Source organism: Aythya ferina (assembly GCF_964211825.1).
Source record: "Aythya ferina genome assembly, chromosome: 35".
Classification (NCBI taxonomy): Eukaryota; Metazoa; Chordata; class Aves; order Anseriformes; family Anatidae; genus Aythya; species Aythya ferina.
The window spans coordinates 175,766-197,619 of NC_140332.1; the positions used below are offsets into that span (position 1 = coordinate 175,766).

At 64.5% G+C, this 21,854-nt stretch overlaps 1 protein-coding gene across 3 annotated transcripts; it reads left to right on the plus strand.

Annotated features, from left to right (window-relative positions):
- The first annotated feature begins 981 nt into the window (after positions 1 to 981).
- On the plus strand, positions 982 to 20,703 carry BICRA (BRD4 interacting chromatin remodeling complex associated protein). Of its 3 annotated transcripts, XM_084501923.1 has the most exons (15): positions 982 to 1,018; positions 6,267 to 6,369; positions 6,460 to 6,505; positions 6,793 to 6,835; positions 7,278 to 7,343; positions 8,381 to 10,417; positions 13,391 to 13,972; positions 14,367 to 14,547; positions 15,133 to 15,260; positions 15,631 to 15,756; positions 16,080 to 16,141; positions 16,416 to 16,564; positions 17,251 to 17,345; positions 18,189 to 18,291; positions 19,154 to 20,703. In XM_084501923.1, the coding sequence occupies exons 3-15, from the start codon at positions 6,465 to 6,467 to the stop codon at positions 20,515 to 20,517; spliced, it is 4,977 nt and encodes a 1,658-aa protein (XP_084358049.1). In that variant the 5' UTR covers positions 982 to 1,018; positions 6,267 to 6,369; positions 6,460 to 6,464; the 3' UTR covers positions 20,518 to 20,703. The 3 variants fall into 3 exon arrangements, with proteins under 3 accessions (XP_084358049.1, XP_084358051.1, XP_084358050.1); XM_084501925.1 differs by lacking the exon at positions 13,391 to 13,972; XM_084501924.1 differs by lacking the exon at positions 7,278 to 7,343.
- Positions 20,704 to 21,854: the final 1,151 nt, after the last annotated feature.

A 21,854-nucleotide genomic window follows, 5' to 3' on the forward strand; every position in this document is an offset into this window, starting at 1 on the left:
GTCCCGGGGGTCTCGTCCCGCGCTCCCCGGCCCCGCGGGGTCCCCTTGGCCCCGCCCCCTGGGCGCCCCGCCCGGCCCCGCCCCTCTCGGCGCTGTCTCCGCCCCCCGCCGCGCCCAGCCAATGGCGGGCTGTAAACACGGCGGCGCGCCCCGCCCCCTGCCCCGCGCCGCCCCGCCCCGCGGCGCGCCAATGGCCCGCGGGAGCCGGCGCGGGGGCGGAGCCTGGCGGCGAGGACCCCGCGGCGGGCCGGGGCTGCCCCGCGTTGTGCCTGCGCCGCGCTGCCGCTGCCCGGTGGTGGTGGTGGCGGCGGCGGTGCCCGGTGTGGGGGGGCGGGAACCGGGAGCGAGCGATGCGGGGGGGCCCGCGCCCCCCCCGCGCTGTGGTGTCACAACAGGCGTGCGGCGCAGCGCCGCGGTCCCCAGCCACTAATTAATTGTTAATTAAGGGGGGGGGGAGCCGGGACACCGGGGAGAGGGGGTGGGTGGGGGGGGGGGCGGCGGAGGAGCCCCGGGGACCCCCCCGAGAAGGGGAGCGGGGCTGAGCGGGCTCCTGCAGGGTGTTAGAGGGGGGGGGGGGGGGCAAAACAGAGAGGGGGGGGGGTAAATAGAGAGGGGGGGGTTACATAGGGAAGGGGGGGGGGGAACAGGGAAAGGGGGGGGTAAAACCAGGGAGAGGGGGGGTGAAATAGGGAAAAGGGGGGGTAAAATAGGGGAGGGGAGGGGTAAAAGAGGGAAAGGGGGGGTGGAATAGGGAAAAGGGGGGGGTGAGCCGGGAGGGGGGGGCCCCATGCCGGCAGCAGCCCGGGGCGGGGGCCGGCGGGGGCTCCTCTCGCGCCCCCCCCCCGCCCCGCAGCCGCCGCGATGCCGCCCGTAGGGCCCGGCCCCTTCCCCGCAGCCGCGCCCGGCGATCAGGCAGCGCGCTGGCCCGCTACGTCTCGGTGCCTGCCGGGGTCCTGGCTCCGGAGCCCGTGCGGGGATGTGTGGGAGACCCCGCGCCGGCCGCCGCTCAGAGCTCACGGTGAGTTGTTACAATGTAGCGATCCCGGCCCCCTCCCCCGCCCCCCCCTCCCCCACCCCACCCCCCCTCCCCTCCCGGCCCCCCCCCCCCCCGTTCCTTCACCCCCCCCCCCCCGGCCCCGTTCCCGCTCCGGGCCCCCCCCCCCGAGCCCCGCCGCTTTTCTCACCCCCCCCCCACCCCCCCCTCTCCTCCTCCTCCCCTCCCGGTTCTCTCCCCCCCTCCCCCCCCGCCCCTTTTCCCCGCCCCCTCCCCGCTCTCCCGGACCCCCCCCCCCCCCCCACGAGCCCCGGGGGGAGCCGCGGCCGAATAAAGTGGAGTTTGCGGCCCCCCCCCTCCTCCTGCGCCCCCCCCCCTCCGCGCCCCGACGCCCCCCGCCTTTTGTTCGCTCGGCACGGCGGGGGGGGGGGCCGCGACCCCCGGGGATGGCCCCCCCCGGGGATGTTCCCCCCCCCGGATGTTGTGCGCCCCTGGTATTGCCCCCCCCGCACTGTTGACGAGCCCCCCCCTCACTGTTGATGTGCCCCCCCCACGGTGTTACACCCCCTGCCGTTGTGCCCCCCCCCATGATGTCCCTTATGGTGATCTGCCCCCCCCCCGATGTTGTACACCCCTGGCATTGCCCCCCCCCGACGTTACGCCCCCTGCCATTGCACCCCCATGATGTTGTGGCCCCCCCCGGTGATGTCCCCTATGGTGATGTGCCCCCCCCCCGGTGTTCTGCACCCCTGATGTGCCCCCCCCGGTGTTACACCCCCTGGCATTGCCCCCCCAAGTGATGCACCCCCCCGATGTCAAACACCCCCTACCATTGCGCCCCCCCAGGTGCTGTGCACCCCTCACGGTGCCCCCCCCAGGGGTTACACCCCCTGCCATTGCACCCCCCCAGGTGTCGTGCCCCCCCCCTTGGCATCCTGCACCCCCCACATTGTGCCCCCCTGGGTGTCATACCCCACATCCTGCACCCCCCTGGCGTTCTGTGCCCCCACGTTGCCCCCCTGGGTGCTGTGCACCCCCCCCGGGCGCTGTGCACCCCCCACATTGAGCACCCACCTTGTTGCCATCAGCACCCCCAGCCCCGTGCCCTGGTGACCCCACGAGGGGCCCGGTGGGCTCAGGGGGTCCCCACTGGGCTTGGGGCACCTTGGGGTGCTTTGGGGGTACCTTGGGGTGCTTTGGGGTGTCTTAGGGGTGCCCTGGGGGTGCCTCAGGGTGCCTTGGGGCACCTCAGGGTGCTTTGGGGTGTCTTGGGGTGCCCTGGGGGTGTCTCGGGGTGCCTTGGGGTGCCTTGGGGGTGCCTCGGGGTGCTTTGGGGCACCTTGGGGTGCCTTGGGGGGTGTCTTGGGGCACCTTGAGATGCTTTGGGGTGCCTTGGGGCACCTCAGGGCGCCATGGGGGGTGCCTCAGGGTGCCTTGGGGGCACCTTGGGGTGCCTTGGGGGGTGCCTTGGGGCACCTCGAGGTGCTTTGGGGCACCTTGGGGTGCCTTGGGAGTGCCTCAGGGTGCCTTGAGGTGCTTTGGGGCACCTCAGGGTGCTTTGGGGGTGCCATGGGGGGTGCCCTGGGGGAGCCTCAGGGTGCATTGGGGCACCTCAGGGTGCCCTGGGGGTACCTCGGGGTGCCTTGGGGTGTGGGTGGCCCCCTCCTACTGCTACCGGGGGCCGCTCGGTGCCGGGCGATGCTGGAGGGTGACAGCACCACGGGGACACCCAGTGGGACCCCCTCCTTCCTCCCCAAGCCCCCCCATGGGTGCCGCCCTCCTCTTCCTCGGCCCCCATGGCCAAAATTTTCTCCCCGGCGCCTCGGCGGAGCCCAGCTTGGTGCTGGGGAGTCGCTGGCGCGGTGGCTGCGGCGCTGCCGGGCTCAGGCCACCAAATTTGGGGTTTTTGGCAGGAAGGGGCTGCCCAATTTCAGGCTCTGAGGGGTTATCACGCCTCCGCGGGGAAACCTGCCGAAATCGCGGCGAAATCGGGGTGAAATTGGGGTGAAATCGCCTCGTTTGCAGCACCGCCAGCGGCCGCGGTGGGCTTGGAGAGAGGGAAGGGAGTGGTGGGAGCTCTCTGGTTGATTTTGGAGGGGAAAATTTGGCCGAAATTCTCGGTTTCGGGGTCAGGCCCGGCGCCGGTGTTTGGCTTTTTCCCCGGGCACCGCCGAGGGCCCCCGGTGCCGCTCCCGAGCGAAGTCTGGAAATGATTTGGAGCAAAAGGCGGCGCTGGGAGGAGGAAGGAGGGAGGGAAGGGGAGCGAGCAGCGGGCGCCGGGCTCCTGCCTCCCACCAGGCACCGGTGAATCGGGGGGCTGGGGGGGGGTGGGCGTGAGGGGACCCCGAATTTCTCGGGGTTGGGGGTCCTGGGGCGCAGAGAGGTGCTGGTCGGGAGGGGTGGGAGGATGGAGATGGGTTTTGGTGGAGTCTTGGGGACTGGGAGGAATGGGGAGACTGGATCAAAGCGGGGAGGATGAATTGGGGTGGAGCTGGGGGCACGAATCGGAGTGGTGCTGGGAGCCTGAACTGGATTGGAACGGGGAGCCTAAATTGGAGTGGAGCTGGGGACCTGCATCGGAGCAGGGAGCCTGAATCGGAGTGGAGTGGGGGAGCCTGAATCAAAGCGGAGCTGGGGACCTGAACTGGAGCAGGGAGCCTGAACTGGATTGGAGCAGGGAGCCTGAATTGGTGCTGGGAGCCAAAATCGGAGTGGAGCTGGGGACCTGGATTGGAGTGGAGCTGGAGACCTAAATCGGAGTGGAGCTGGGGACCTGAACTGGAGCGGGGAGCCTGAACTGGATTGGAGTGGACCGGGGAGCCTGAATTGGTGCTGGGAGCTGAAATCGGAGCAGAACTGGGGACCTGGATTGGAGTGGAGCTGGGAACTGAAATTGGAGTGGAACCGGGAGCCTGAATCGGAGTGAAGTGGGGAGCCTGAATCGAAGCAGAGCTGGGAACCGAAATCGGTGCTGGGAGCCTGAATCGGAGTGGAGCCAGGAGCCTGAATCAAAGCGGAGCTGGGAACCGAAATCGGAGCGGATTTGGGGACCCGAATCAGCGCAAGGAACCTGAACCAGAGCAGGGCGCCTAAACCAGAGCTGGGAACCTGAATCGGAGCGGCGCTGGGAGCCTAAACCGGAGCAGGGCCCCCGCGGGCTCTGCTCGTGGCCGCCGGCTTCCGAAATTTTGGGATTGACCCTCGGGGGGGGGGGGGGGACACAAAGGGGGCTGCTGGGGGCAGCGCCGCTCGCGCCCGGTTCCTGGAGCTCCCGGGCACGGCGCTCGGGAGCCGGCCGTTAAAAATAGCCGCTGGCCGTCGGTATGTTCAGAATCTGCCCCGTTTCCTTTTTTAAATTTCTGCGAGCGAAGAAGGAAAAAAAAAAAAAACAAAAAAAAAAAGAAAAAGAAGAAGAAGAAGAAGAGCAGCACCCCGCGCGGCGGCTCCTTGCGGCTCAAATATTTATCAGCGTGAGGGGGGGGCTCCTGCCGGGACCTGGGGGCTTCCCCGGGGTCCCACAGCAGGGCCCCGACCCCGTCCCGTGGCTCCGGGGTCAATTTTGCTGGAGAAAACCTCAAAAAGAGAAAAATGGCACCCGAAAGGGTGGGAAAAGGAGCGGGTGGCGCCGTGGGGCGCAGGACGGGTGGGGTCCTGCAGCTCGCTCCACCCTAAACCCTAAAGTTTGGTGGTCCCAACGCGGTGACGCCTGCGGGGGGGGGTCAGGAGTGAATTTTGGGGGATTTTTGGGGGTCTGTGGGGCCGAGGTGCCCGCTCGGGGTTGGTTTTTCCACCTCTCCTCGCCGGGCGGTGCAGGGGGTAAAGTCCGGAGGCGTCCCCAAGGTGTAAAGTCCTCCCCGGGGTTCCGCGTTCCCGCAGCGGGCAGGGGGTGGGCGACCCCCCCCGGGGGGCTGGGGCACGTCGGGAGGAGCGGGGCGGATTTTAAGGACAAAGTCGGGGGATTTGGGCAACCCGGGCTCGGTGCCGGCGCCCTATCTGGCTCCGCGTTCCCGTAACTGCTCGGCTTGGCGTCGCCAGGGGGGGTTTTGGGTGGAGAATCCCCGATTTGGATGCTCTGGGCTCGGCCTAATGATGGTTTTTGACACCCCGGTGCGTCAAACGGGGCAGCAAGAGGGGAGGGGACGCGGGGGGGGGACACGGTGGGCTCCTGGCACCCTTTTCTTGCCCCCCAGCACCCCGGTGAAGCCCCCGCTGGTTTTTGTAGGGTTTTTGGCCACCCGGCTGCTCAGAAACGAGCCCACCTGGGGTCAAATCCAATTCCCAAGGCACAAAATTGGGGAATTCCTCTCCTGCTGCCTTCCCCCAGCTGGGGGGGCGGTCCTGGGGAGCCCCCAAATTTTGGGCAGGGTCGTGGCGCTGCGTGGAGCCCCGCGGGGTCCCCCTCCAGCGGGTTCCCCGCTTTCCCGTCCCTTTTTTGAGCTGGCTCGCGCCTCCTCGTTAGCTCGGAGCTCGTTAGCGGCCTCATTTGAGCCCTGCCCAGCCCACAGCTGCGGAGCAGATCCGGGCGGGGGGGGGGACACCAAAATAACACCAAAAACACGACGGGGAAAAGAAAAATAAACCCAAAATGAGCGTTTCCCAGCCCCGCTCCTCAAAAGGGGTTTGGCGAAGAGGGCGGCTGGGGCTGAGGTTGTCAGAAGGAGACCCTCGGCTCCCCCTTCTGAACCCAAATAGCCCAAAAATGTGCCAAGAAATGCCCCAAAAACGTACAAACGCCCCCAAAACATGCAAAGAAACATCCAAAAAACGTACAAACGCCCCAAAAACATGCAAAGAAACATCCAAAAACATGCAAAGAAACATCCAAAAACCATACAAACGCCCCAAAAACCATACAAATGCCTCAAAAACATGCAAAGACACATCCAAGAAACATCCAAACACCAAAAAAAACATGCAAAGAAACATCCCAAAACCGTACAAACGCCCCAAAAACATGCAAAGAAATGTCCCAAAACCATACAAACACCCCAAAACACACAAAGAAACATCCCAAAACCGTACAAACGCCCCCAAAACATGCACCAAACCTCGCTTGGCGTCGGGTAGGACGGACCCGCCGACCTCCCTCTCCCCGCTCCCCCATTTTGGTTGTAAAAAGGGCTTTTTTTGTCCCTTCTGGATGGGTTTTTTGGGCCTGCTTGGCTCTCTCCGGATGGGGCTCGCGCCAGGAGGCGGCGGGGGGGAGCCGGCGCCCCGCCCCTTGCAAAAACACCCCAAAACACCCCAAAATAACTCCATTATTTGTGCTCAGGGAGGCTGAAGCCCAGAGGACCCCCAGCGCCTGAGCAGATCTGGTCGTGCGCGGGGATTTTGCGGCGGGCCCGGGCAGGATGAGCGGCGGCGAGCGCCCCTAGGTAGGTGCCCCCCCCGGGGGGAGAGGCTCCCCGTGGTGCCCCCACCCCAATAACGCGCCTCTCCTCTCCTCTCCTCTCCTCTCTTTGCAGTTGACATGGATGATGAAGACGGCCGGTGCTTGCTTGATGTCATTTGGTGAGTGGGATTTTGGGGGGGCCGCCAGCGGATTCGCTGCTTTTCCTCCGCCGGCCTCAGATTGATTCTGAGAGACCCCAAAAAAAAAGAACCCCTGGGTGTGCTCGGGAGGGTGCCCAAACGGCTGGAAATGGGGAGTTTGGTGGTTTATTGTGTTCTGTCCCCCAAAAAAAACCCACCTAGGGCTGCACAGGGCGCTTTGCCCAGCCCCTCGTTACCCCTTGGGGGTTGGGGGTCCATCCCCTGAAGGTTTTCTCCCCCTAAACTCTTCCCCTCCTGTTTTACAGCGACCCCCAGGCCCTGAACGACTTCCTCCATGGATCCGAGAAGGTGAGCGGGGGCCTCGCTCGCGGGGAAAAAAAAAAAAAAAACTAAAAAAATTTTGCCTAAAAAAAAAACGTTTGCGCCGGTCAAAGACAACCCCGGGCTGAGACCCCTTCCACTTCCACGACTCTTTTTTTTTTTATTATTTTTTTTTTCCCTTTTTTCCCCCTTTTTCCTCGCTTCTGTTGGGCTCTGCCCAAGCCCTGGTGGCGGCGCTTCGGGGACCTCGGCAGAAAGGGGTCGGGCGCCGCTCGACCTGGCATTTTGGGGCCATTTCAGGCAAAAACGGGTGTTCTCCCGGGAAGGCTGGGAGGGAGGCTTGCCCCGCCGCTGCCCGCGTGCCGTTCCCAGTCAGCGCTGAACTGGGCTTTTTTTGTTGTTGTTTTTTTTCATGATTTTTTTTTCATACTCCGTGTAAAGAAAGTAAATTAAATCTTTTTAATTACAGATTGACAGTGATGATCTCCTGGACAACACAGGAGATGCAGCCAGTGCCTTTTTTGAAGGTGCTGGGGTATGTATTTGGGTCATTCCTACGTGGGGAGCGGTAGCTTAGAAACCTTCCTTTTGATTTTTTTCCCCCTTTTTGTTTTTTTTTTTGGTTTTGAGGCTCGTTTGCAGGCAGTGCTCCCCGGATCTGGAGAGAAGCAGCCCCAAGGGGTCCCCCCCCCAACCAGGTCGGGGGGAGCCAAACCCGATGCTCGCGGGAGGAAGGAGAGCAGGGAAGGAGCAGCGGCGCTCCCAGCCCTCCAGGGGGAATTTGGGGAAAATTCGGGCGTTTTGGAGCAAAAATGTCTCCTCACCATCCGCTTCGCTCCCCCCGGGTGGAGCAGGGAGCGCTCCTCGTCCTCTCCCTCACATCCCACGGGCGTAGCAGAGGGGAAACGAGAGGCAGAAACTCTAAAACCCTTCTCTTTTTGCCCCAAGAACCTGTTTTTTTGGCCCGAAGGTCATTTTTTCCCCCTCCACCTGCACGTAAATTTAACAGAACCTTTTTTTTTTGTCCCCTCCGTTCCTGTTCGCGTTGCTCTTTATTTTTTTTCCTGAGGACTTTGCTCAAAGCCGCTGCTGATTTATCGCCGCTGAGCGTAGCGGAGGGCTGAGGGTTAGCTCTGCGCGCCTTTAATTAGTTCATAGATTTAAATTTTCTGCTGGATTTTGGATTCTCCTCTTCCAAAGGCGCTTCTCCCTCCCGGGTGCGGGGCAGCGCGAGGTGCTGGGCGCGAGGGGAGGCGCGGGGCTCTCGCTTTAGGGAGCAGAATTTCCCCCTCCGGCCCCGGCAGCAGCCTCGGGTTTATCCCCGAGGAATTAGGGAGGGCGAGGAGCGCGCCCTGACCCCGCTGGCTCCTAACACCGGGTCCAGGCTCATTCCTCGAGGTGTCCGGGCAGCTCCGGGCTCCCCGTGGCGATGCTTTGTGCAGAGCTTTGCCATCCCCACACCACGAGCGCTGCGAGCACCGGCGGGGCCGCGAGGCAGAGCAGGAAACCTCCCCCCCGTTTCTCCCACACCCCCCAATCCAACTCCTTCTCCTCTCTCCCCCCGCGTCCCAGCTGCACGTCCAGGAGCCCTCCGGCAACCACCTGAACGCCGAGCAGAGCCAGCCCGCCACCAGCGTGGACCTCGATTTCCTGGAGGATGACATCCTGGGCTCCCCGACCGGCAGCGGCGCCGCCGCCGCCGCCGCCGCCCTGCCCAACGCAGAGCAGCCCTGCGACATCCTCCAGCAGAGCCTGCAGGAGGCCAACATCACGGAGCAGACGCTGGAGGCCGAGGCCGAGCTGGACCTGGGCTCCTTCCAGCTGCCCACGCTGCAGCCCGTGGTGCAAGCCGCCTCCGACGGCGCCCCGCAGATCTTCTCCGGCGGCGCCGACCTGCTGGGGCTGCAGCAGCCCGCCGTCCTCACGCACCAGGCGCTGGTGCAGCAGCCGGTGGGCGCCGAGGTGGTGAACAAAGCCATCAGCGTGCAGCCCTTCCTGCAGCAGGTGGGGCTGGGCAACGTCACCATCCAGCCCATCTCCAACCTGCAGGGCTTGCCCAACGGCAGCCCCGGCGGCGCGCTGGGCATCGCGCCCATCCAGGTGGTGGGCCAGCAGGTGATGGCCATCAACCAGCCGGCGCAGCAGCTGATCGCCAAGCCCGTGCAGCCCTCGCCGGTGGCCGCCATGCCCGTGGGCAGCTACATCGCCCAGCCGGCCCCCGAGCAGCAGCAGGTGACGCTGGCCTCGGCCGGGGTCTCGCCGCAGGGCGCCGGGCTGGTGCTGCAGAAGAACCTGCCGGCCGTGGCCACCACCACGCTCAACGGCGGCTCCGTGTTCGGCGGCGTGGCCGGCGCCCCGGCCTCGCAGCCCCTCACCGTCACCTCCAGCCTCAGCAGCCCCCTGGTGCAGGCGCAGAACGTCATCATCCACCGCACGCCCACCCCCATCCAGCCCAAACCCGCCGGCGTCCTGCAGCAGAAGCTCTACCAGATCACCCCCAAGCCCTTCGCCCCCAACAACGCCGCGCTCGCCATCCCCAACGAGGCCGCCCTGCAGCAGCAGAAGGCGCAGCAGAACCTCACCTTCATGGCGGGCAAGGCCGGCCAGAACGTGGTGCTCTCGGGCTTCCCCCAGGGGCTGCCGGCCAACGTCTTCAAGCAGCCCCCGCCGCAGCAGCCGGCGCTCAGCAAGCCCATGAGCGTGCAGCTCCTCAACCAGGGCAGCAGCATCGTCATCCCGGCGCAGCACGTGCCGCAGGCGGTGCTGCAGGGCCAGAACCAGTTCCTGCTCCCCGGGCAGCTGGCCGGCGCCTCCGCCGTGCAGCTCCCGCAGCAGCTCTCGGCCCTGCCGGCCAACATGGGCGGCCAAATCCTCGCCGCCTCGCACGCCAGCGGCCAGGCGCACATCATCACCAGCCCGGGGCCGGGCGGGCAGCTGATCGCCAACCAGGCGCTGCCGGCGCAGATCCTCACCAACCAGAACCTGGCCGGGCAGCTCAACCTGGGCCAGGTGCTGACCTCGCAGAACGCCCACGGCACCGCTCACATCCTCTCGGCCCCCATCCAGCTGCAGCCGGGCCAAGTGGGGCAGCCGGCCCTCTTCCAGATGCCCGTGTCCTTGGCCGGCGGCCTCACCACGCAGAGCCAGCCGGCGGTGGCCGCCTCGCTGCCCGGCGGTGCCATCGGCCAGCCGGGCCCCACGGTGATCCAGGGGGTGACGCTGCCCAGCCAGGTGGCCATGCTCAACGCCGCCGACAACCTGGGCCCCGCCGTCAGCATCCAGCCCCCCTCCGCCGCCGCCGCCAGCAGCCAGAGCCCCGGTTTGGTGCAGCCGCAACCCGCCTCCGCCGCCGGCCTCCTCCCCGGCGCCGAGCAGTCGCCCATCCTCACCGTCCAGGCGGCCCCGCAGCCGCCCGCCGCGCCGCCGCCGCTGCAGCTCAGCGTGCAGCCCCCGCCGCCCGCCCCGCCGCCGCCGCCGCCGCCGCCGCCGCCCGCCCCGGCTCAGCCCAGCCCCGGTTTGGCCTCTTCCAGCCCCGAAAAAATCATCCTGGGCCAGGCGGCCGCCGGCGCCGTCATCAGCCAGGACTCCATGCAGATGTTCCTGCAGCAGGCGAGTAGATCCGCACCGCGGGGGGGATGCCTCGTGGGGGACGGGGACGGGTTTGGGGTCCCCGTTGGGTGCCGGGGACCGGTTTGGTGTCCCCGTGGGTAATAGGGATGGGTTCGGTGTCCCCATGGGTGCCGGGGACAGGTTCGGTGTCCCCATGGGTGCTGGGGACGGGTTCAAGGTCCCCGTGGGTGCTGGGGACAGGTTCGGTGTCCCCGTGGGTGCCGGGGACGGGTTCGGTGTCCCCATGGGTAATAGGGATGGGTTCGGTGTCCCCATGGGTGCCAGGGATGGGTTTGGTGTCCCCGTGGGTGCCGGGGACAGGTTCAGTGTCCCCATGGGTGCCGGGGACGGGTTCGGGGTCCCCGTGGGTGCTGGGGCTGAGCCCCGTGGGTTATCGGGGATCGGGGATTGGGTTCAGGCCCCGGTGGCACCGCGCGGCGTCCCGGCATCGCCAAGGCTGGGGTGCCCGCTTGTCGGGGTGATTGTGGATGGTGGGCGCCAAGGGGCGGTTAGTTGGTGGAAAATAAGGGTTTGTTTTGGTGGAAAATAACGATTTATTGGGGGAAAGTCACCGGTTTTGGTAAGAGATCGTGGTTTGTTGGTGGCAAATGGTGGGATATTGGTGAAAAGTTACGGTTTGTTGGTGAAAAGTCACGGTTAGTTGGTGCCAAGTGGCAGTTTGTTGGTGAAAAATCATGGTTTATTGGTGAAAAATGAGTTTATTGGTGAAAAATCATGGTTTGTTGGTGCCAAATCATGGTTACTCGGTGCCAAATCATGGCTTGTTGGTAAAAAATACGAATTTATTGGTGAAAAATCACCATTTTTGGTGACAGATCATGGTTTGTTGGTGCCAAACCATGGTTAGTTGGTGCCAAATGGCAGCTTGTTGGTGAAAAATAATGGTTTAATGGTGAAAAATCAGTTTATTGGTGAAAAATGGTGATTTGTTGGTGACAAATCATGGCTTGTCGGTGAGAAATCGCGGTTTATTGGTGACAAATCGTGGCTTTTTGGTGAAAAGTAACAGTTTCTTGGTGACAAATTGCCGTTTGTTGGTGACGAGCTGCGGTTTATCGGTGATACCGCACGGTTTGGTGGTGACAAGCCGTGGATTGGGGACAAATCTCGTTTTTTTGGTGAAAAATCTCGGGCTGGTGGTGACAAAGCGCGGGTTGGTGGCGAGGAACCGCGGGCTGCTGGTGACAGTCGTGGTTGGGTGACAAGTTGGGGTGTAGTGGTGACAAATCGTGGCGTTTTGGTGACGATTATGGTGTTTTGGTGACAAATCATGGGGTTTTGGTGACAGTGATGGTGTTTTGGTGTCAAATCTTGGCGTTTTGGTGACAAAGATGGTGTTTTGGTGACAAAGATGGTGTTTTGGTGATGAATCTTGGTGTTTTGGTGACAGTGGTGGGGTTTTGGTTGACAAATCTTGGTGTTTTGGTGACAACAGTGGCATTTTGGTGATGAATCTTGGCGTTTTGGTGACGAATCCTGGGGTTTTGGTGACGATGGTGGCATTTTGGTGACAAATGGTGGCGTTTTGGTGACGAATCGTGGCATTTTGGTGACAAAGAGCAGTTTGTGGTGACAAATCGTGGCGTTTTGGTGACAAATCGCGGCGTTTTGGTGACAATGGTAGAATTTCGGTGACGATGGTGGCGTTTTGGTGACAAATCTCGGTATTTTGGTGACCCTCACAGCTACACATCCAGACCCTACCCCAGCACATCCCGAGGGCACCCCAAATCGCTCCCCGGCACCGCCGCACCCGTGGGTGCCCCCGGTTTTGCTCCGTCTCGGTCCCCCCCTCCCCAAATGCCCCCCCCCAGCCCTGGGGGTGGCTCTCGGCCGGGGGCGTCCCCTCGTCCGTCCCCCTGTCCCCCTGTCCCCCCTCCCAGCCCCGCTCCCCCCCCCCAGCTTGCTTTTGCCCCCGCGTCCCCACTAACCCCCCCGGCTGCTTCCTCCTCCTCTTCCTCCTCCTCCTCCTCCCCCCCTACAGCCCCTGGGGGCCGCTGCCAGGAGGGCTGGGCTGGGTGGGCCAGGGCCGTCCCCGTTAATTAATGGGACATCCCATTAACATCCCTGTTAATTAATGGGACATCCCATTAACGTCCCTGTTAATTAATGGGACACCCCATTAACGTCCCTGTTAATTAACGGGACACCCCATTAACGTCCCTGTTAATTAATGGGGCCGTCCTGTTAATATCCCTATTAATTAATAGGACATCCTGTTAACATCCCCGTTAGTTTACAGGATGTCCTGTTAACATCCCTGTTAATTAGTGGGGCCATCCCCGTTAACATCCATGTTAATTAATGGGGCATCCCGTTAACATCCCTGTTAATTAATGGGGCCATCCCGTTGACATCCCCATTAGTTAACAGGATATCCCGTTAACATCCTGTTAGTTCCCGGGCCATCCCATTAACATCCCTGTTAATTAATGGGGCCGTCCCATTACCATCCCCATCAGTTACTGGAACATCCCGTTAACATCCCCTTTAATTAATGGGACATCCCGTTAACATCCTCGTTAATTAACAGGACATCCGATTAACACCCCTATTAATTAATGGGGCCATCCCATTACCATCCCCGTTAACTAACGGGACATCCCATTAACACCCCTATTAATTAACGAGGCCGTCCCGTTACCATCCCTATTAATTACCAACCCACCCATTAACCCCCCATTAATTACCGGGGCTGTCACCCCCCCCAAACCCCCCCCCAAGCCCTGATCCTCCTGACACCCCCCTGGGGCAGCAATTTGGGGCTGTGGGGCCTCTCCCTTCCCCCCCTTCCCCCCCAAACCCCCCCAAACCCCCCCAACCCCTCTCCCCTCGGCTCAGCGCGGGGCAGGGGGCGACCCCCGGGGGTGGGGGCTGCGGGGAGACCCCCGGGGGGGGGCCGGGGGCTTGCGGGGCTGCCACTAACCTCTGGCTTTTCCTTCTCTGTTGCAGCTTCCCGCGGGGCAGCAGAAGCTCCCTGGAGCCTCCCCGTCCCCCTCCCTCGCTCCCCCCGCCCTGGGGGGGGACGCCCCCCAGCTGCCCCCCCCCCAAATGCCCTCCCCGCACGCCGCCCGCCCCCCCTCGCAGCCCCAACCCCTCTCCCGCCCCCCCTCCCGCCCCCACTCGCGCCCCCCCTCCCAACCCCCCCGCCCCCCCTCCGAGCCCCTCGCCCGCTCCTGCACCCCCCAGGCCCCCCTCGCGGGGGGGCTCTACGTCATCCAAAACCCCCTCGCCCCCACGCCCCCCCTGCCCCCCCTGCGCCCCCCGTCCCAACCTCCGGCCCCTTTCCAGCCCCCTTGCGAGGGGCAGCCCCCGGCTGCGCCCCCCCCGGACGCCCCCCACTCCCACTCCCCCCATTTCCAGCTGCAGTTCCCCCCCCAGGGGGGGGGGGCCAAGCCCCCGACCCCCACCCCGGGGCTCCACCTGGGGGAGCCTCAGCGGAGCTTTCAGCTGGTGCCCGGCCCCTTCCCCCCCCTGCCGGCCGCCCCCAGCCCCGCTCCTCAGCAGAAGCAATTACTGGACAGGTTCCCGCAGGTAATTAAGAGCTAACGAGGCCGGGGGGGGGCTCCCCCCCCCTCGCTTTAGGACCCTAAGACCCCCCCCCGTCAGGGTGCTCGGGGCGCCCTCGGGTGCGTGCGACCCCTCGGGATGGGGAGGGGGGGGCTGTGCAGGGTGGGGGGGGGCAAACTGGGGCCACGAGGCCCTCATTAGTGCCCCCCCCGCCTAATTAAGGGGTGGGGGGGCAAAAATGGGGACAAAAAGGGACGGAAAGGGCAACGAGCGTGGGTTTTTTTTGGGGTTTGGGGCCCCGTGGCGCGGAGCAGGAGCAGCGCGGCGCGAGCAGACCCCCTTAACCCCCCCCCCCAAATCCTTTTTGGGGTGGGGGGCACCTCCTGAGCCCTCCCCGCCTCCTCTCGCCCCCCCCCAGGTGCCGCAGGGGCTGATCCTGCAGGCCAAGCAGCCCCCCTCCAGCCAGCCCGCCCCCCCGCTCGGCCCCTTCAGCAGCCAGCCCTCCTCCGTGCTAGTCAGCAGCCAGGGGGGGGCCGTGACCACCACGCCCGCCCCCCCACACAGCCACGCGCCCCCCGCCGGCCCGACGCCCACCACAGGTTGGTGACCCCCCCTCCAGACCTCATTGACCCCCCCCAGACCTTGTTACCCTCCCCCCAAGACCTCGTTGTCCCCCCCAGACCTTGTTACCCCCCCCCAACCTCATTGACCCCCCCCCCCAGCCCGGCATGATTTGGGTTGGGGCCATCCCCGGGGACTTTTTGGGGTTTCTTGGGGGGGCTTTGAGAGGGCTTTTTGGGGTTCTGGGGGAGCTTTTTGTTTTTTTTGGGGGGGCTTTTTGGGGTTCAAGGGGGGCTTTTGGGGTTCTGGGGGGGCTTTTTGGTCTTTGGGGGGGCTTTTGGGGGTTTGGGGGGGCTTTTTGTTTTTTTGGGGGGGGCTTTTTGGTCTTTGGGGGGGCTTTTGGGGTTCTGGGGGGGCTTTTTGGGGCTTTGGGGGGGCTTTTTGGGGCTTTGGGGGGTCTTTTTGGAGTTCTGGGGGGGCTTTGGGAGGTTTTGGGGGGCTTTGGGGGCTTTTGGGGTTTTCCAGCACCGCAGGCGAAGCTCAACCCGATGCTGGCGGGACCCTTGAGGGGGGGGGTGCATGCGGGTGACCCCCCCATGTCCCCCCCATGTCCCCCCCCCCAGGTATCGCCGCCCCGGCGCCCGCCGAGAGCAAACCCTTCCCCAGCGCCCCCACGCCCATCCCCGCCGGGAAGGGGGCCGCGGCCCAGGGCAAGCCGGGACCCCCCCTCGCCATCCAGCAGCCCGCCCAGGTGAGACAAATCTCAGGTTTTTCACCATTTACCCGTTTTGCTGGGAATTCGCCCCATTTCGGAGCCAAGCCGGACACTGCCCCAGCAACAAACCCTCGGGGGATTCGTTCCCCTGCAGGGCCAGGCGCTGTTTTTGGGGGGAATTTTGGCTTTTGCCACAAATTTTGGGGAGCACAAAGCAGAACAAAACCTATTTTTGTGCAGAAATGGGTTTTTAAACCGCCGAATTTCCACCTGAGCAGGGAGGGGGGGGGAAGCTCCTCCGCTTCTCACCACATCGGAGGTCGAGGAGCTGGGATTTGGGGGATTTGGGACCCCAAAACTAATTTTTTTTTGTTGTTTTTTTTTCTTTTTTCCCTCTTTTTTGCAGGCGAAGCCCGGAGTGATCAGCTCGGTGTCGGGCCTGAACCTGGCCAAAGGCCCCCTGCAGATCCAGGTGGTGGGGAAGGGGCTCCCGCAGCTCGTGCCCTCCGGCCCCGTGCAGACCCCAACCCTGGTGAGGGCTCGGGGGGGGGCTCCCGGGGGGGGTCCGGCGCCCACCGAGCTGGGACGGGAGCCGTGGATCCCGAAAATTTTCTTGGAATTCATTTGGGGACCCCACAAAGGATCCTTACATCCACCCGGGGGGGGGTCTCCATGCCCAAACCCCCCCCGATTTCTTGCTCCAACCCCCCCACCCTCCTAGGGCAGCCGCCACCCCTCCCAACCCCGCTCGGGGTCCCTAAATCCCCAAAAGAGGAGGAATTCCCCCAATTAGAGGACCCCCCCCGCAGTCCTACATCTGCCCCCCTCACCTCTGATATTTTTCCCCCCCCCCAGTATGACAGCAAGCTCGGCAGCCTGAAGAAACCCCCCACACTACAGCCCAGCAAAGAGGCTTGGTGAGTGCACGGCGGGGCCAAAAAAACCCCTCCCATTTAAGCAAATTGACCATTTTTCAACCCAAACCCTCATCTGGGGCCGCTTTGGGGGGCGACTTTCCCAATTTCCAACAACCCCCCCCCAAAAAAAAAAAAAACAGGCTCCTCGCGGGAGTCCTCGGCGGCTCCTCGCCGCGGCGGGGGCTGCGTGGTGATTTCGGGGCTCCTCTCCCCCTTTTTTTTTTTTTTCTTTTTTTTTTTTTTTTTTTCCCTTTTTTCCCTTTTTTCCCCCCAGTTTCCTGGAGCAGCTGCACAAGCAGCAGGGCGCGGTGCTGCACCCCGACTACAAATCCTCCTTCCGCTCCTTCGAGGACGCGCTGCAGCGCCTGCTGCCCTACCACGTCTACCAGGGGATGCTGCCCTCCCCGCAGGACTACAGGAAGGGTGAGCGCTGCGGGGGGGCTGCCACGACCCCCAAATCACCGGGGGGGCCAGATCTGCTTTAAAAATGCAAAAAAAATTAAAAAAAAAGGGGCACGCGGGCTGGTTTTAGAGCCAAAAAAAAGGAAACGGCAGCAGTGCCGTCGCTCCGAAAAGCGTGAATTCGCAGGGCAGCACCCAAAGGTCCTTGGGGTCATCAGGGATGGCACCCGAGGGTCCTCGGGGTCATTAGGAAGGTCCTCGGGGTCATTAGGGACGGCACCCAAGGGTCCTCGGGGTCATTAGGGACGGCACCTGAGGGTCCTCGGGGTCATTAGGAAGGTCCTCGGGGTCATTAGGGACGGCACCCAAAGGTCCTCAGGGTCATCAGGGACGGCACCCAAAGGTCCTTGGGGTCATCAGGGACGGCACCCAAAGGTCCTCGGGGTCATCAGGGACAGCACCCAAGGGTCCTCGGGGTCATCAGGGACGGCACCCAAAGGTCCTCGGGGTCATCAGGGATGGCACCCAAGGGTCCTCGGGGTCATCAGGGACGGCACCCAAAGGTCCTTGGGGTCATTAGGGACAGGGCGACCCCACACCCGGGGGCTCCCCGGGGTGTTTTCTGAAGATCCCGTGCCCCAGGAGCCCCCCGGCTGAGAACCAGAGCCCCTCACAGCCCCCCCCCCCCTCTTTTTCCGCCCCCCCAGTGGACGAGGAGTTCGAGGTGGTGTCTGCCCAGCTGCTGAAGCGCACGCAGGCCATGCTGAACAAATACCGCCTGCTGCTGCTGGAGGAGTCCCGGGTAAGGCCTGGGGGGGGGCTGCACACCTCACGGGGGGGGGTTGGAGGTGGTCCTGCAGGGCCTGGCGCTGCCCCCGACCCTTCCCGAGGGGGTTGGGGGCCGGGAGCTGTGCGGGGTGGGGCGTTGAGGCAGCTCCCCCCCACCTCAGCCCCTGTCCCACGGGAATGGGGCCGTGTCCTCGGCAGGGCCTGCTCCAACCCCGTCCTCTGACGAGTCCTCTCCCCTTTTTATCCCTCTCCCCTTTTTCCCCTCTCCCCTCTCCCCTTTTCCCCCCTCTCCCCTTTTCCCCCCTCTCCCCTTTTTCTCCCTCTCCCCTTTTTCTCCTTCTCCCCTTCTCCCCCCTCTCCCCTTCTCCCCCCTCTCCCCTTCTCCCCCCTCTCCCCTTCTCCCCCCTCTCCCCTTCTCCCCCCTCTCCCCTTCTCCCCCCTCTCCCCTTCTCCCCCCTCTCCCCTTCTCCCCCCTCTCCCCTTCTCCCCCCTCTCCCCTTCTCCCCCCTCTCCCCTTCTCCCCCCTCTCCCCTTCTCCCCCCTCTCCCCTTCTCCCCCCTCTCCCCTTCTCCCCCCTCTCCCCTTCTCCCCCCTCTCCCCTTCTCCCCCCTCTCCCCTTTTCCCCCCTCTCCCCTTTCTCCCCTCTCCCCTTTTTCTCCCTCTCCCCTTTTCCCCCCTCTCCCCTTTTTCCCCTCTCCCCTTCTCTCCCCTCTCCCCATTTCCCCCCTCTCCCCTTTTCCCCTCTCCCCTTTTCCCCCCTCTCCCCTTTTCCCCCCTCTCCCCATTTCTCCCCTCTCCCCTTTTTCTCCCTCTCCCCTCTCCCCTTCTCCCCCCTCTCCCCTTTTCCCCCTCGCAGAGGGTCAGCCCCTCGGCGGAGATGGTGATGATCGACCGCATGTTCATCCAGGAGGAGAAAACCATGCTGGCGCTGGACAAGCAGCTGGCCAAGGAGAAACCAGGTGGGGGGCGCGCTGCTGCTCCGCGTTACCCGCCCGTCCTCACCCCCTGCCTCCTTCCTGCTGCTTCCCTGCCCCCTCCGGGGCCGGGCACGGCGCTGCCGCAGCCGGTCGTGAGGGGCAGGAGCGGTGCCGCGGGTGGGTGCAGTGCCACGGGTGGATGCAGTGCCACGGGTGGATGCAGTGCCGTGGGGGTGGGTGCAGTGCCACGGGTGTGGATGCAGTGCCACGGGTGGGTGCAGTGCCGTGGGGGTGGGTGCAGTGCCACGGGTGTGGATGCAGTGCCACGGGTGGGTGCAGTGCTGCGGGTGGATGCAGTACCATGGGTGGATGTGGTGCCATGGGGGTGGATGCAGTGCCACGGGTGTGGATGTTGGATGCAGTGCCATGAGTGGATGCAGTGCTGTGGGTGTGGATGTTGGGTGCAGTGCCACAGGTGGGTGCAGTGCCATGGGTGTTGATGCAGTGCTATGGGTTGATGCGGTGCCATGGGTGGCATTGGTGCAGTGCCATGGGTGGATGCAGTGCCGTGGGTGGATGCAGTGCCACGAGTGGATGCAGTGCCATGGTGACTCCGGTGCCATGGGTTGATGTAGTGCCACGAGTGGATGCAGTGCCACGAGTGGATGTAGTGCCGTGGGTGGATGCAGTGCTACGGGTGGATGCAGTGCTACGAGTGGATGCAGTGCCATGAGTGGATGTAGTGCCACGAGTGGATGCAGTGCTGTGGGTAGATGCAGTACCACGGGTGGATGCAGTGCCACGGGTGTCTGCAGCGCCTCAGGGCTCCGATCCTCCCCCCCGGGGCTCCTGCGGGTGTCTCCCGTGTGTCCCCCCCCCCTGACCCCGCGTTGTTCCCTTGCAGACGAGTACGTCTCCTCCTCCTCCTCCTCCTCCCGCTCGCAGAGCCTGTCCTCGGCAGCGCTGGCCTCTTCCTCCTCCTCCTCCTCCTCCTCCTCGGGCACCGCGCTCGCCTCCGACAACCCCAAGGCTCCGTCGGCGCAGCCGGCCCCGCCGCTCAACCCCCCCAAACTGGTGATCAAGCACGGCGGGGGCTCCCCCTCGGTCACTTGGGCCAAATCCGCCGCCCCCCACCCCCCCGCCCCGGCGCTGGACGGCGACGAGGACGCGCTGCCCTCGCGCAGCAAGCCCCCCATCAAGACCTACGAGGCGCGCAGCCGCATCGGCCTCAAGCTCAAGATCAAGCAGGAGGCCGGGCTCAGCAAGGTGGTGCACAACACCGCCCTCGACCCCGTGCACCAGCAGCCCCCCCCGCCGCCCCCCCCGCCGCCGCCGCCGCCGCCCCCCCCGCCGGTCTGCAGGGTGATCAAAACCGCCGAGCAGCCCCCCCCTCCCAGCACCGCCGCCTCCTCCTCCACCACCAGCACCTCGCAGATGAACGGCACGGTGGAGCACGGCGCTGCTGCTGCAGTGCCCCCCCCCCCGGAGAAGAAAGCCGCCCCCCCCTCCTGCCGCCTGCCCCTCCGCAAGACCTACCGCGAGAACGTCGACGCCTTCGTGGCCGAGAAGCCCCCCCCGGCCGACTCCTGCCCCAAAAGCGGCGCCCACCCCCCCCCCAAAGCCGACAAGACCCCCGGCGGCCCCCTCAAGCGGGAGGACGGCTCGCGGGGGGGCGTCATCGCCTCGCACAAGGCCCCCCCGGCGGTGGCGGAGAGGAGCCGGGCGGAGGAAGGCTCCAAGCTCCTCTTCCTCGCGCTGCAGGACGGCGCCGCCGCCGCCCCCCCCCCCATGAAGGGCGACGACTCGAGCGCCAGCGGCCTCCTGAAGGAGCTGGCCGAGGTGGAGGAGGAATTTTACCGGGGGATGCTGAAAAACGAGCCCCCCCCCGCCACCACCGCCACCGCCGCCGCCGCCGCCACCGGGGTGGGGGGCGCGGAGCTGGGCTGGGAGGTGCCGCTGCCCCCCCCCAAGCGCAGGAAATCCGAGTCGGTGGAGGTGGACAACGCCAGCTTCTCCAGCGACAGCCCCCAGGACGACTCCCTCACCGAGCACCTGCAGAGCGCCATCGACAGCATCCTCAACCTGCAGCAACCTCAGGCCGGGGGGGGGCCGGGGACGGGGCCGGGGGGGCCGCCCGGCGGCCGGACGCCTTCCTCCTCCTCCTACAACTCCTCTTCCTCGCCCTTCTCCTCGCCCGCCCGCCGCACGGACCCCTACCTCGCCCCCAGTCACAACGGCGGCCTTGGAGCCAGGACGTTGAACAGATAACAGCGAGCGAGGACGCCACGAGGAGCCCCCCCCCCAAAAAAAAAAAACACCCACACGGAGCCCCCCCCCCTTCACGGCATCGATAGGAAGGGGCCCGGCCGCCGAGCGCGGGGGGCGGACTGGGGGGGGGCCCGTAGGTGTTGTTGGCTGTGTAATTTAGATTCTGTAACAAATGGCTAATCTCAACCCCCCCCCCCACCCGGCGGTCTATTTTCTCTCCCCCCCCCCCCCAAAAAAACAAAAAAAATCCCCACCCCCCCCACCCCCACCCCAAATCTCAGCACCCCGGGGAGCAGGCTCGGAGGCGAACCAACGGGAGGCCAAAGAGGACTCTGCAGGCGCTGCCCCCCCCCCAAAAAAAAAAGAGGCGAAATTTGGGCGCCCCCCCCCCCCCTCCTCTAAATTATTCCCGGGGGGGGGTTTTGGACCCTCAGCGCCCCGGGAAGGAGCCGCAAACACTACGCACCGAAGGCAAGTCCACAGCACGCCCCCGAGACCCCCCCCCACGAATTCGGAGCGGGGTCTCCTCCTCGGCGACCCCCCCCCAAATCCTCTTTTTTTTTTTTTGTGGCTTTTTGTCTTTTTTTTCCCCTTTCTGCTCCCGTTTCTGCCCTCTCGGAGCCCCCCCCCCCCCCCCCCCCCTTTCGCCGTGCCTGAGGTTGAGCCGGTGCCGCCGCGTGCCCCCCCCATGCCTTACTCGCTCCGTCCCCCCCCCCCCCGCGCCAGGAGCCTGAGTTTTTGGGGTCAGATTGAGTGAATTTGGGGCCCAGGAAGCAGGAGCCCCCCCCCCCCCCCCCCCAAAGCCAGGAGAAGGGCGGCCGGGCCTCGTTTGGGGCAATTTCACCGGGAAAAGGGAAAAAAAAAAAAGAAAAATGAGGAAAAAAAAAGAAAAATGGGAAAAAAAAGGAAAAATGGGGAAAAAATGAAAAAATTGGGGAAAAAAAGGAAAAAATGGGGCAAAAAGCAGCCTCGCGTGCCCCGGGCTCCTGGCGGCGGGACGGGGCCAGCCCTGCACGTCCGCTGGAGCCGCGCCAGCTCCTGGAGCGCCGCCCCCCCCCCTTGAATTTATTTTATTATTTTATTTTTTTAATTTTTTAATTTTTTTTTAACTCTTCTTTCGTCTCGTTTCCGAGAAAAAACCCCATAAATAACCCATAAATCCACGGCCCGGGCCTGGGAACCGCTCCCCCCCCCCCCCCCCCCCCCTCGGTGCCTGGAGCTCGTCCCCAAAAGCCTCAACCCTTTGGTGGGGGGGGGGCTTTTTGAGCCAAAACCCCGCGATTTTATTTATTCGGCCCGTTTTCGCCCCGCCGCCGCCCAGCTTGGGAGCTGGGGGA

What these genes read in the sequence shown, in the direction of transcription:
- BICRA (XM_084501923.1), top strand. Translation starts at nt 6,465, where the DNA reads ATGGATGATGAAGACGGCCGGTGCTTGCTTGATGTCATTTG. An exon ending in TGCTGCTGGAGGAGTCCCGG is followed by an intron (nt 17,346 to 18,188) that starts GTAAGGCCTGGG and finishes TCCCCCTCGCAG; the next exon opens with AGGGTCAGCCCCTCGGCGGA. An exon ending in GCTGGCCAAGGAGAAACCAG is followed by an intron (nt 18,292 to 19,153) that starts GTGGGGGGCGCG and finishes GTTCCCTTGCAG; the next exon opens with ACGAGTACGTCTCCTCCTCC.